At 39.3% G+C, this 14,338-nt stretch overlaps 1 protein-coding gene across 6 annotated transcripts in view; it reads left to right on the forward strand.

Moving 5' to 3' along the window:
• The window catches only part of sbno2b (strawberry notch homolog 2b), a 189,102-nt gene that overhangs the window by 116,142 nt on the left and 58,622 nt on the right, over window positions 1-14,338 (forward strand). For all 6 annotated transcript variants that reach the window (XM_069928192.1, XM_069928191.1, XM_069928193.1 and 3 more), the window contains 4 exons: window positions 690-833; window positions 4,082-4,217; window positions 5,215-5,320; window positions 13,530-13,683. In XM_069928192.1, coding sequence (XP_069784293.1) covers window positions 690-833; window positions 4,082-4,217; window positions 5,215-5,320; window positions 13,530-13,683 — 540 coding nt within the window. The remainder of the gene's footprint in view (window positions 1-689; window positions 834-4,081; window positions 4,218-5,214; window positions 5,321-13,529; window positions 13,684-14,338) is intronic.

Raw genomic sequence — 14,338 nt, forward strand, 5'->3', positions numbered from 1 at the left:
GGATGACTTAAAGTGGTATGTGAGTGGGGAAAAAAAAACATTGAGAACCTCTGGCTTAGAGCCAGCTCATTGTGCCAACACAACAATGATTACTTCAATGGCCATACAAAGTGTCAAACCTACAGTAGCCAAGTCCATCATAGGCACTGATCTCCTGCACAATGAAGACATCTACATGAGATGCTGCCTCAGAAATGCAGCCAGCTTCATAACTGATCCCCATTACCCTGGTCACATCCTCTTCTCCCCTCAGACAGACAGTTCAGAAGCTTGAAATCCAGCACCCCATAGGTTCACGAACAGGCTTTTTCTATCCATTATCAGACACTTGAACCTTCCTGTACTACCCTAACCAGAATTCCACTCCAGGACCAAAGATCTGTCTGCACTATTGTGACATCATATTTTTTTCACGAATTGCAACCGTGAATATTTATCAATTCTCATATGTGATAATTTAATTCTCTGATGTAGTCATTAAATTTATACATACTATTCATGGTATATTTTAAATACCTTGCAGCTGCTCCAGCCAGAAAGAATTGTACATTGTATTTATGTGTACGACAATGATCTCTCATTTCTATCTTTCCTCCCTCTTCCTTTGATTGTTGTATTCTGACTTGTGTTATGGCTTTGTGCTTTCTAATTGGTAATGGAGATCTTTGTATCCTTTTAAAACTATGCAGATAAAATATGGTGATACAGCTACTTCAGAAGGTGTTTTGTTTGCAACCTATTCTGCACTGATTGGTGAAAGTCAAGCCGGTGGTCAGCATAGAACAAGGCTAAGGCAAATTCTGGATTGGTGTGGAGAACACTTTGATGGAGTTGTATCCTTTAAGAGTTCTAATTGATTATAATTATTTACGTGATTTAGGCATTGCTTAAGGCCATTAATTGCTCATCCCATTTTCCTTTGGAAGGTCGTGGAGTCACCTGAATAGCTTGTCTGTATAGATAAATGCCCCACACTGAGGCGCATTAAAAAAAAGTCTCAAAACTGAACTTCTGTAAAACAATGATCTTCTGTCAACCTGCCCTTGCTGAACAAATTTACTTCCTTAAACAGTAAGATTGAATGATGCTGTAGAAAAGTTGGACCACATCTCATTGAAAACAAATCTCATTAGGCCATGGGGATTTAATAAATATTTCATAATTTCACTGTCCAGTTCCATGAGTTCTCCTTTTGAATGAATGCAGATGACAAGTATTCATTGAAAATATCACTTACATCCTCTACCTCCAAACACACATTTCTATTTTTTATCAGCAATCGACTCTGCTCTTTCCTTGGTTACCCTTTTGCCCTTAATATGGACCATGGACAACTTTATTTTCAGACCTGGGACAGGACTGATGCAGGAGAGAGAGATGAGTACATGCACTGTGGTAAGTGCTGAACCCATGCGCTGGGAGAATTGACAGCTGTCAGGAGTGTGAAACCCCTGAAGCTGGTGGGCTCGTGGAGAGTGCGCATGGTGTAATCAACCACTCTCTGCCAATCAGGAGAACAGTTGAAATGCTGAGTTTGAATGGTCAGAAAGACTGTAGTTAATTGGACGGCGGCTAGTCAGCTGGTGGTCTGTGTGTGGGTGCCTGGCAGCTTCAGCAGGCAGAAGGCTGAGTTGCATGGATCACGGGTGCCAGCACCACTGGGAGGAACTGTCTATCAGTGTACTCACACAGCAGCTTCAGTTGGAAGAAGGGAAACTGAGTTGCTTTTTCTATGGGTGCCAGCACTGTTTGTCCAGACAGCAGTTTGTGGCACTCTGACTCCCAGAGTGTGTGTGCGTGTGTCTGACCTGTGCGTCTCCAGTCCCCTTTCAAGAAGAGGACTCTGTGTGGCAGAAGTCACTTGACAACCCAAGACAGGATTTCAGAGGAGAAGACTCGTGTGATAGAAGGTCACTTGGCAATCCTAAAAAAAGAGCTTTGGACTCATGTTAGTGACTAGAAGGTCACTGTATGAAAATTTTCCTGACTGACTTGAAGTTTTGTTTTGGGAGTTTTCTTTTCGGGGCATTTTGGGCTTGGGTTATAATGGTCTGGTTCTTTTTCCACATACACATTATAAATATCTTGTTAGATTATAGTTTTCATTAAGGCTTTTGTTTGGGTGTTAAGTATATTGAGTTAATTGTATTATTGACAATTGTTAATAAATTTTGGATTAAACTTAACCCATCTGTTTGTGCATCTCAATTGCTGCTGGTTAGGTGTAACATTATAAAAATAATTCTAAGGGTAGGATTTGTAGCTTTGTTACAAAGAGCTCCTGGTATATGCTGTGGGTGAGGTGTCACATGCTCCCTTTTTCATCAGTTTGTTTGTTTCCTTTAATGTCAAGCTAAATGCAAGCTAGTAAAAACTGCATCAAATTTGTTACAGAATAAGTTAATAACATTATGATAAAATGTATCTTAAAAGGGTTAAATTGTGAGGTTCATTAGGTCACATTTCACAAACAAACCTCTCATTTGCCATGCAAGAGCTATGCAAGGGTAGACTTACTGTCTGACAGTTGGTTTTGCAGAGACAATGGGAGGTACTTGTGAGAGTTTCACAAGTAATTGTTAATGGACCAACATGTTTGAACAGGGTCCGGGCTCAAATACTGAGAAATCTTTTGGCTGCTCTCCTGGTGCCAGAGTTTTAAATTTCTGGTTGAAGTTTGATGTCCTAAGAGAGGCCATGTGGTTTTGCAAACAGAGAGAAAACTTCCTTTGTTTGGGGGAGTGAGAAAGAGAGAGAGAGAGAGAGAGAGAGAGAAAGAGAGAGAGAGTGACTAACTGAAGAGTTTTCTGAAGCAGTTTATGGTGAAAGCTGCAAGTTGGCATGATCCCATTTCAAGGGTTCTGAGTTCAGCCTATTCTAAATCTCTGGACAATTGCAGAGGTTGTGGCTGGTCATTGTGTTTCTCCTGAAATGGGGTAAAAGAACTCCTTATGGTATGGAAGAAGAGGTTATCTTTTGGAAAAACCCAAGAGGGGGCAAGTTTCTTTGGTAAGACTCTTCCTTTGTTGATTGAAGGAGATCAGTTTGTGTCCAACAAATATTTCTCTGAAACCAACAAAGACCTTCCTGGGTCATAATAACATGTTAAAGCACTAAAGCCTGGTGAATATAATATCTGTTCAATTCTGTGCACAGTATGGAAGATTGCCTGATGCCAGTGAACTTGGAGAAGTGAAAAGTGAATGATTTGACAGTGAAAAATAACTTTCCTGAACACACAAACATTCCATACATGTGCGCTTAGAAGGGGGTTCAGTTAAGTTAATACAGTATAACTCCGATTATCTGAAATGGTTGGGACCAGGCCCATTTCGGATAAACGTTTTATTTGGAAAACCGGTCTTTTTAAAAAAAAACAGCCCAGTAGCAACAGCAAATCACTTGTAACATTGTTTATACAACAACAAACAACAAGGTAAGGCTTTTTAAGCATTAAAATAAAGTTTAATTCTGACCAAAAATATGCTGGCTACCACCGATCACCTACATTTCCCCACCAAGGCCCCACTCGTGCTGAGAACCTGAGGGTCCTGCCTGGGAACTTGAGGTCCCCACTGCTGGTGCCGGGAGCCCAAGGTCCGCTGTGTTGCTGCCAGCTCCAGGAGCCCGAGATCCGCTGGTGCCACCGCCGGGAGCCCAAGGTCCCCGGTCAGTTTGGCTCCAAAAAATTTAGGATAGATGAGGATTTTGGAGAATCGGAGTTGAACTGTAGTAATAAGTATTGATCATATTATTATGTATTAAAAAAATTAAACCTGCTTTTGTTTCAGTAGCCATTATCTTGGTGAATTTCTGCTGCTGTTTTCTGAGTCCTTTGAGCTTGTAACACATTTAAATGTAAATAAGTTTATCTTGACCTTGTGTGCAGAACGAGTATCCCTTTGTGATATTTATTGTGATATTTATTGTGATAAATCTGCAGTTCGGATGAGTTTGCTGAAAGATTCTGAGACAAGGTTAATGACAAGGTACAAATGGCATTTCATTGCATGCATGTGATCATGAAATTAATAATCTTAAATGAATCTTTGGATTTTCCTTGACTGTTACTGCTTCTTAGATTGTATTTGATGAATGTCATAAGGCAAAAAATGTCTGTGTGAATGGCAGTACCAAGTCCACCAAAACAGGTCTGGCTGTCCTGGAACTTCAAAACCGACTTCCATTTGCACGTGTTGTTTATGCTAGTGCAACAGGTATGTTCTTGACAAAATGATGGTACACTAATAATATGTAACTTTCTATTAATCTCATTGAAATAGATGGTGCTATATACTGTGTATTGCTTGTGATTGCACATTAGCTGCACTTTCCTGCGCTAAAGGTTGACATCAATTATCTGCAATTCTGCACAGTGATATTGCTCTCGAATGATCCTGATAGACTTGCACAGAATGCAAAGGGGGGAATGGACTTTGGCATTTGTCAGAGCCATCTTAGACCTTCTCAAGTTGTAACATATCTATGATATTTAGAAATGATTTAAAATCTTTATAAATGGATGTAGCTAGCAATTAAAGCATTCATTAATTAAAAAAAATTAATTCACATGAAATACACAAATAATTACAAGCATTAAAATAAGCCATCTTTTCAACTTTTTTGTCTACATTCCACAGCCTAGAATCCCTGTTGAGATAACTGTAATTTTAGATCAAATGACTGGTTTGACCTAGCTACCGAATCTTGGAAAAGTAGGTCATTCCTGACAGGACCACAGCATAGCATGCAATTCAGCCCATGAATTGATCAGTAGGCACCAGATTCATGATGCCCACACCTAAATGTAGAACTCATTCAGTCTGATTGGCTGATAAACAGCTGTTCCAGATGGAACTATAGTCAGCCAGGTTTGGAGTGGTTAGTGCAATGCTATTACAGCACTAGCGACCTCTGTTCAAAACCGTCACTGTCTATAGGAAGTTTGTACGTTCTCTCCATGTCTGTTTGGGTTTACAATGGGTGCTCTGGTATCTCCACCCATTCTTGATGAAGGGCTCAAGCCCAAAACGTTGGTTATAAATTTTTATCTTTGCTATATAGAGTACGCTCTTTGACCTGCTGAGTTTCCCCAGCATTGTATTTTTACTGCAGAAGAGTGGCTGTCTTTCACTTTGTATACCTGAAATATAATATGGTAATGAAAATTACTCTTATGACCATTGCTCAAAATATGTTTCTAAATCTTTGAAGGTGCCTCAGAACCAAAGAACATGGCTTATATGTGCCGATTAGGCATTTGGGGAGAAGGCACACCGTTCCGTCAGTTTGAAGATTTTCTTCGTGCTATTGAGAAACGGTGAGTTTGGATTTAAATCTTATGAAGATTAATTTTTCCAGATTGTAAACATTACTGATGTTTCCAATTTATTGTTTAAGGCTTTCAGGGAAATGTTAACAAGTGTAAAATTACACCCGGATTGTGATTTTGAGACAGAGGTAAAATAATTCCAGTTCTTCTGATCGGCAATCCATTTGGTTCTATCGTTTGCTCTGTTCTCTGTACTTATTTTTTCCTCTTTCCAGTAATTATCTAATTTTGTATTGGACTTGCTATTGCCTTTGCATCCACTAGTGGCCTTAACTTAGGTGGATAGCAGGAGATTTGAGGAGAAGGAGGTTCAATGGACATGTGAGAGAAAATACATTGTAGGGAGATGAGTGGGAAATAGGACAGATGGAAATATTGTGAGAGCTTGCATCGACTCAGCAGGCTTAATGGTCTCCTTTGTGGTAAGGAAAGGAGAAATATATAACTTACTACACTTCTGGTTTTTCTGCCAGTCAAATTAAATTTGTGCCCTTTTGTTATCAATCATATTCTTTCTGATGTGGCATTATTCATAAATTATTATTTTTTTGCTACTCTATATTATGATCATATCTTCCTGTCTTTGCACTCCATGCCTCTGTTTACAAAACCTGGGTTTAGTCTACTGTGGTAACTGCTTTGCTCTGATGTACTCTCTGTAAACGAAATAAAAGTGTTGGCATCATATCAAGAGTTTGGCATTTGAGGATGGAGAAGTGTACTTCCTTTAGTTTGATGGTCCTTTCCCCCCCCCCCCCCCCATCATAGATGTTTAAATCTACCTTTCTGTTTTTTTATATATTTTTATTGTTTAACATAAGCATACATAATAAATATCGATTACATAATGAATCAAAGGGAGAGAAAAAAAGACAATATGGTTAAATAATAAAATATGCATAACTTCCTTAATAGTTACCTATAATAAAGATAATGTCAGACCTATTTATTAAACTGTTGTATTAAATAAAAAAGATTTTAAAAAAAATGACTAAACTAATCCCTTCCCTCTAATCAAGTTTACCTTTAGAGAGAAAAATAAATCAATGGTGATATCTGGAGAACAGACAAAGAATTACCAGAACGTATAATACTTAATGACTCTTTCAATTATAAAAAAATTCTAGGACTAGGCCCCTTAACTTCATAAATTTAACCTTTCTATCTTTAATATTGTATCTGATTTTCTCTAAACGTAAATAGGACATTATTATCATATTGCCACTGCATATGTGTTGGAGATGAATCTCTTTTCCATTTCAATGTAGTAAAAGCTAAGACTTTTTCTTGAGATGCCGATAGACTTCAATTATCCCGTTTCTATGCAAATATTGATCCTTTTTGTGAGAAATATTTGAAGCCACTCTGATTCATATGTTTTGAGAATGCCCAAATTTAGAAATATTTTGGAAAGATATTTTTCAAACTCTTATCAATAATTTTTAAGATGAACTTAGAACTTTGTCTATTAATTGCTCTGTTTGATTTTTCTCGCGACTCAGATGAACCTTTATCGGCACCTCAAGAAAAATTCTTAGCTTTTACATCTTTAAATGTACCTTTCTGAACACAAATTCTGTTTGAAATGAGAGAGAGGACTGATTTCCATTACGCTACACCAGGAGCAGTTGCAGATTAATCCATATGATTTGCACATTCTGTGTTATTCGTTTATCAGTGACATTCAGTGGGGAAGTACCCTTAGATTTTGTGGTACATGTGATGGAGGTGATGAGAGAAAATTTTTTCCTAAAAATATAATTTGTGGTTGCAGAAATCAGATGAGCAAAATGTTTTGGTTGATAAACAAGAACATAGTTCTTCTGGGAAAGTTTGGTTAGGTTATGAATGATTTTTTTTTTTAAACAATGTTTTACCCAAGTAAAGCACAAACGACTGCAGACCCTGTAGTTGAAGTCAACATTCAAAATGCTTCTGTGAGGTTCCCCTGTTGGAGCTCTGCTTTCAGGAGTCTGCAGAGCTGTTTTTTGGTGTGAGTGTTGCAACCTGACTCTGAACATGGACAAAACAAAGGATATGATTGAGGACTTCAGGAGGACCAGGAATGACCACCCTCCACTACACATCAACAATTCTGCAGTAGAGAGAGTGGAGAACACCAAGTTCACTTAGCTAGTGACCTAATATGGACACTCAACGTCTCCTCACTTGTCAGGAAGGCACAACAGCAACTGCAATTCCTGAGAAGACTGAAGACGGCAAAGCTACTGGCCACCATTATGTCAACCTTCTTTAGGAGATCTATCAAGAATGTCCTGGCTGGCTGTATGGCAGTGTGGTATGGTTACTGCAGAGAAATGGATTGGAGGTCAAGCCACAGTACCATAAGAGTGGCAGAGAGGATTACTGGGGTCTCCCTCCTGTCTCCATCCTCCCCGCCCCCCCAAAAACAATTGATGTGATCTACTAAGTTCATTGTTTGAAGAGGGTATGCAAAATCATACGCTGCACACGGCTGTTGGGGAACAGATACAGGAGTATCAGATCCAGCTTTTTCCCTCAGGCTGTGAGAACACTGAATAACCAATGCTCACCCCAAGCATCCGAAATGTTCACATTCACAAAACAATATTTAATTATTTGTATAGGCGAAATACTTGTCCTAAATATGAATTGTTTAGCTGTCTGTGTTGTTTCTGGTTGTGTGTCAGCGTGTTTTGCACTGACAAGCGAAGAATACTGTTTCGTCAGGTTGTACTTCAGCAATCCGATGACAATTAAACTTGACTGGACTTTTTAAACTTGGGGTGTCCATTGTACCACAGTTATCACATGGACCACAAAGCAAGGGAGACCTGGTTTTTCTTCACTGGTATTAATGCCCACACATAGGTGGATACTACTTGCCTCTTTCCAATGTCTTCACCCCACTTACCCACCTGACCCTATTTGCAAAGACTGGCTTAATTTCCGTGGCAATATCTACTCACATTCTGACCTCTGGCACCAGCCAAAAACTTGCCCACATTCCCAATTGTGATCTCCAGACCCACATCCACACACAGTCACCTCTGGTAAATGTACAATCCATCAACTCCAATTCAGAAATGGACTTTTGTTGACTTCATTGGTGCCAAATTTTAGAAGCATCTAAACCAATTTCCAAAACCAAGGATGAACTTTTACCCTAAGGTTTCAAATCCTTGATCTGATTCTGTTTGAAATTTTCCAGTTTTGACAGCTTGAGCAAACCATTCCAGGAGGAATTATTGATCCAGATTTTGCAGTTAATTGCAAGCAAGCAGTGTTTGCTACAAATGTAATTTGAAACAGGCAATATCTCAACAAGAATATGAATAACCTTCTTGGGTTTTTCCACGGCACTCCCTTTGAGGCATTGTTTCATGCAGACGTAAGGATGACACGGTATGGGACAGTTAAACCTGCCCACAAAGTCAAACTGAACCAACAAATTAAGATCGCAAAAGTACTGAATAACATTTGACGATAGGTGCGGTTGAATACCAAAGGTAATACAAAAGGAGAATTCTTTAATAAGAATAAGAAACTACAATTTTTCTGTTCATTATCTGTGTGTATTTTTTAAAAATGGCTGACAGATTGCAATGAAATATGTATTAACACAGGGTAAAAACCACCATGATAAATTTAGAGAATTAAATAATTTGTTGACTTCAGTCATGCAAAACAAAAAAATGGCAGGGTCTGCTGTAACAGCAGCACTGCACTCTGGCGAGGACCCGGGAAAGTGGAGGAGAAATGCAGCACTGTCCTGTCGCAATGCCAACAGCTCCCTGGTGGCTTCAATCAGACTGTTAAAGGGCCAGTAGTGATTTTTTTTTTTAAATCCTGGAACCACGACAGTCTGTGCCCAAGATGGCACCACCTGTGCTGAGGAGCAAACCACAAGGGGTTGCAGACTCTTGGGGGAGCAGCAAAATCCAGGGCACTAGAAACTGGGAGAACACCCTCCATTGAGAAGAAGTCTGGGAGATGACCCTGCACAGAAGGTGACCATAGCAGAGGACCAGCTGAGGGACCCACACTGGCTGCGGGCTGTTGGTGACTTGTGATCAAAGGACTCACAAAGGCTGTGGGCTGCGGGAGTCTGGCTCATGGGAATCAGGTATCGGAATCAGAATTTGAGAGGGTACTGAGAGGAAGAAGGGCTCCCAAAGGGCCTTGGGAGCTGAAAGCTTCCTGATCCTATCAGAGTTTGGACCTTGAGCTTGTGTGGCTGCAAAGACTGCGGAACACTGGAGGTGAATCCACAGACTCTGTGTCTGAAAGGGCTTTCTTTTGCTTCTCTTTCTCTGATTTTTAGGGACACTAGCCATGGCTCATGGCAACTTCTTTCTCTGACTGTAGACAATTCTGTCTGGACTTACAGCAGGCAAAAGCAATTTTGTTTAATATGACACTTTATTACATGACAATAAATTGAATCTTGAAATGCAATTTACTTTGGCGAAAATGTACTGCGCTTTCATGGTGTGACATTCTTCAGTGACGTGAATTACCTCAAAGACACCAGCTGAAGGTGAAATATTTCCATTTTTTAAAATAAAGGAAAGAGCACTTATGAAGCATCTTTAGCATTGCAGGATATCCCAAAACAATTACAATCAGTTTGGTACTTTTTGAAGTGTGATCATTGTTGTAATATAGGAAGTGTGGAAGCCAGTTTGAGTAAATCAAGGGCTACATGCATCATTGAAACAGGAAAACAGGTATTATCAGTGATAAGTCTGAGGGATTGACCTGGCTGGTAGTGGGAATTTTTTTATTTGAATGGTGTTAACAGTTCTTTAATCTGCAACTAGAATGGGCCCTTAGTTTAATATTTATCTGAAAACACTTGCACCTCCAGCAATGGATTTCCCCTTTGGTCAAGTACAAAATTATCAGCCACTGAAATAAAAAGCTGTTCCCAAACTTTCTGAATCAAAAAGAGATGTACACGTACACAAACCTTTATATCCACCCCCACCCCCTACCAGTCACGTTGCCATCTTCCCCCTCCCCTCGTCTGCCCGACTCATGCTGCCGGTCGTCCCTCCCCCCCGCTTGCCTGCCCGACTCATGGTGCTGGTCTCGCCCCCGCCCACTCGACTCACGCTGCCGGTCTACCCCCCCACCTCACCCGCCCGACCTGCACTGCCGGATTCCACCCCCTTGCCTGCCCGACTCTCTCCCCACTTGTCGGATTTTGGAGCTTTCCGGATTTTAGATGTCTGGATAAAGACTTGTGTATCTGTAGTACCAATCAGCCTTTGGTGTTACAGGTATGTTTCAGCCACATGAAGAGGAAGAGTTGTGGTTTAATGTTATGCCACTGAAAGGAAGAATTATATACTCTGTGAAGGCTATCTGTCAATTGAAACAGGATTGGTTTTATTTTGTGGAAGAGAATTATGTAAACCTAATGTTAGTTTTAAAATAGAATGTAGAAACCACAAGGGAAAAATACTAACACTTCCTTACTGTTCTGAGGAAGTAATTACCACAGATTACTAATTATGAAAGCCTAAAAATTCTGTCCTGTACAAGGAGATACAATTGTGGTGCTACAGGAAAGCAGACTTTAGCTGTGCCCAGAGCCAGTCCAATCCTAAATGCAGACGCGGTCTGTAATCATTTGCTATCTATTCAAACAAGCAGCTCCAAAATTAGACTGATGATGTTAACAACTTAAAATGTTTTTTTTTACGTTAGTGGCAAGCTGCAGGCACATCCAAATAATTTTCCCTATTGTGTGTCTTCCCTCATTCACTTCACCAGAGTTCAGTTTGCAAACAAAATGATCGCGAATCAAAGTCCACTAGGACAGGTTTCTACCTTAAACTGACCATCCATGAAAATTACCTGTAATTTTCTATGCAGTACAGGTATACCCTGCTTTACGAAGATAGAGCCTTTCTGAGAAATAATTCATAACAAAGATCCATTGATCTTTGTAATAGTGAAAACTATTATAATTTCTTCATAAAAGGGAACACGAGTTTCTTCACATAAGTGAGTATTTGTAGAGTGTGGCTTACCTGTACTTTAATGACATTGCCAAGTAACATCATTGATATCATTTGCCCATCAGCTGGAAGTATCTCTTGAAATGATTTGATTTTGGGGCCAGCACATTTACTGTAGCAGTTAGCTCAATGCTGTTACAACCCCAGTGACCCAGGTTCGAATCTGGCATTGTCTGTAAGTAGTTTGTAAGTTTTGTGCCTGTGGGTTTCCTCTGGGCGCTCTGGTTTCCTCTCCCATTCAAAGATGTGCGGGGTTGGTAAGTTAATTGGTCACTTGGCTGTAGAGGTTCAGTACCCCGTATCTGGAACACTTGGGATCAGGTGTTGTTCGTTTTTTTTCAGTTTTTGAAATAAAACCAAAAACAGCCCGGTAGCATCAGCTGAACACTTGTATCAGCAGTTATAAACAACATGATGCCACAAGTTGAAAATTCACATAAAATAATGTTCAATACATACCAAAAAAATCTTGATCTCTGCTTACAAAATAAGATAAATGAAGCACCAAACACTAGTAATTCTCCTTGATGGCTTTTTCTTCAGTGCCATTTGCCTTATTAACAATGGTTTTTGTCTTAGAAGTCTCTCTTTGATTTTATAAATGGACAGGATTTCTTGTTCTGTTCCACACTGCTCTAGTCCTTCAATACGTCCATCGCCCATTTTCACCGCGTCTTCTATCGGCACTTTTTCTGCAGTGTTAACTAAATCATCTTCATCACGATCATTTTGATGCAGAACAATTTCAGCTATTTCACCATCAGTCAGCCTCATTATCGATGTTAAACAACTTCGTCAATATCCACGTCTTTCAGCTGACTGACAGACTCTGAACGTAGATCTTTTGCATATGTAAGGAGATCACATAACATTTTTTTCTCATCTGACACATGCAATCCTTCAAAATCACCATCTTGTTCATCATCAGCGCTGAACATAGTTGCAGGCCAGAAATTGTGCCAGGCATGTGTCTTTAGTCACTATGCACCAAGCATTGGCAATAGCATATAGCCATCCTTGTGCTAAACTCCTTTTGGAAACCCGCCACACTCAAGCCTCTGTTCACTGATGACAGTATATTGTTGAAGAAAGTTGTTCGATCTTCATTGATCGAAGGATACCTTGGTCACATGGTGGAATTAATGAAGTCAAATTTGGGGGGGAAAGTACATGACATGAACATCACCTTTGATGAGATTTTCAGCTGGAGGATGAGCAGAACAGTTGTTGAGGAATTTAAAAAAAAAATCTTGCAGTCATCATCCAGTTTAGCTTCCTTGCAGTGAGCATGACCTGCTGGCACAAAATGTTTGTTAAACCAATCAGAAAAGATGTCCCTGGTGACCCATGCCTTTTTTATTTGCTTAATAATGAATTGGTAAGAAATTCACTCCTTTAAAATAATGAGGACTCAAGCTTTTGCTTATCACAGCAAGTTTATTTACAAATCTTAAAAAATTTAATGCCGTGCCCTTTCTTAAATTTATTTAAGAAACTGTTTAATATTCACAGTTCTCTTCAATTTTCAGTTCATAATAATAGACCTTTGCTTGTTTCATGATCAGCATACCATTAAGTGGCATGTATACACTGGGACGCTGACAAATCCACTCCATCAATTCATGATCAAGATCTTCACTTTGCAGTGTTTTTATATTTTTTTATTAACTTCTGTTCATCACTTTTAGCACAGAACTTCAACAGTTTATCCTTCTGTTTCTTCAGGTCATAGATGGTGGTCACTCCAACACCATACTCATCTGTAAGACATTTCACTCTTCCACAGCTGTCCAGTTTCACCAACAGTTTGACTTTCTGTTCTATGGATAAATATAAATGCATCCTCTTTCTCATCACTGTCATCTATAGTGCTATCTGCAGACCTTTTTGCCATTTTCAACTATATCTTTGTACACCAGAGCTCTGTTGTTATCAAAATAGCGCTAGCAGAGCTTCAGAGCCCCACATGGCAAGTCAGGTGATGAGACGTCATGTCGGCACTTAAAAAATTCAATTTTTGAAACTTTTCAGTTTTCAGAATTTCGGATACAGGGTATTTATTCTACCTGTATTTGGACAGTGCAGGCTAGTGGGCCCGAAGGGCCTGTAACTGTGCTGTATCTTTAAATAAAAAATGAAATTAAAAACAAATTAACAGTGGCCTCACAATTTTGATTTTCTTTTAGTGGTGTTGGTGCAATGGAAATTGTTGCTATGGATATGAAAGTTAGCGGCATGTATATTGCGAGGCAACTAAGCTTTGCTGGAGTGACATTCAGAATAGAAGAAATACCTCTTGATGAAAGTTTCAAACTTGTATACAACAAAGCAGCAGTGCTGGTAAGGAATTAAACTTGTTTCACCAATATTTCACTGTACTGGGGATTTTATAAAGCAAGCACTTCAGAGTGCATTTTCCAAGTTAAATGTATTAAAATAAAATCTGTGCCATTTTAATTTGCTATGTAAATTATGTAGAACAGCAATCTGAGGTCACCACTTAACTGGAAAGACGAAATTGAAACTCCTGGTTGGAATGGGCTAGATTTTATAAAGGCCTCTATCTATTTTCTAAGTTTAAGGTTATTGACTTCAACAAGCCATTAGTGGATAAGGTCATTTGTAGATTTTTTTGGGTTGATGGTTGTGAGCATTGATGTTTGCCATTTGTCTCATCGTGAGGAACATTGGCATTTGCTTTCAGCTGGATAAAAAAAATGTAAAATAATTTCCTGTCTTCTCCCAATTTTACACATGTCCAATGCAAGCCAAACGATGGTCTGTGGGGCTGATTTGTCATTCTCAAATAAGAGTTTGTACGGAAGCAGCCTGGGTACGTAAAATTGTAATGCAAAAAAAATGGAAACATCAAATGAACAGTTCCTGTTTTATTGAGACTGTGAGAAACTTACTAAGTATCTTTTTTTAAATTCCATCACACTCACTAGAGGAAGAAGTCAAGTCTTGTGTATAGAGGTACACCAATTTTTTTTTC

The sequence above is a fragment of the Narcine bancroftii genome, chromosome 3 (genome assembly GCF_036971445.1).
Source record: "Narcine bancroftii isolate sNarBan1 chromosome 3, sNarBan1.hap1, whole genome shotgun sequence".
NCBI classification, from domain to species: domain Eukaryota; kingdom Metazoa; phylum Chordata; class Chondrichthyes; order Torpediniformes; family Narcinidae; genus Narcine; species Narcine bancroftii.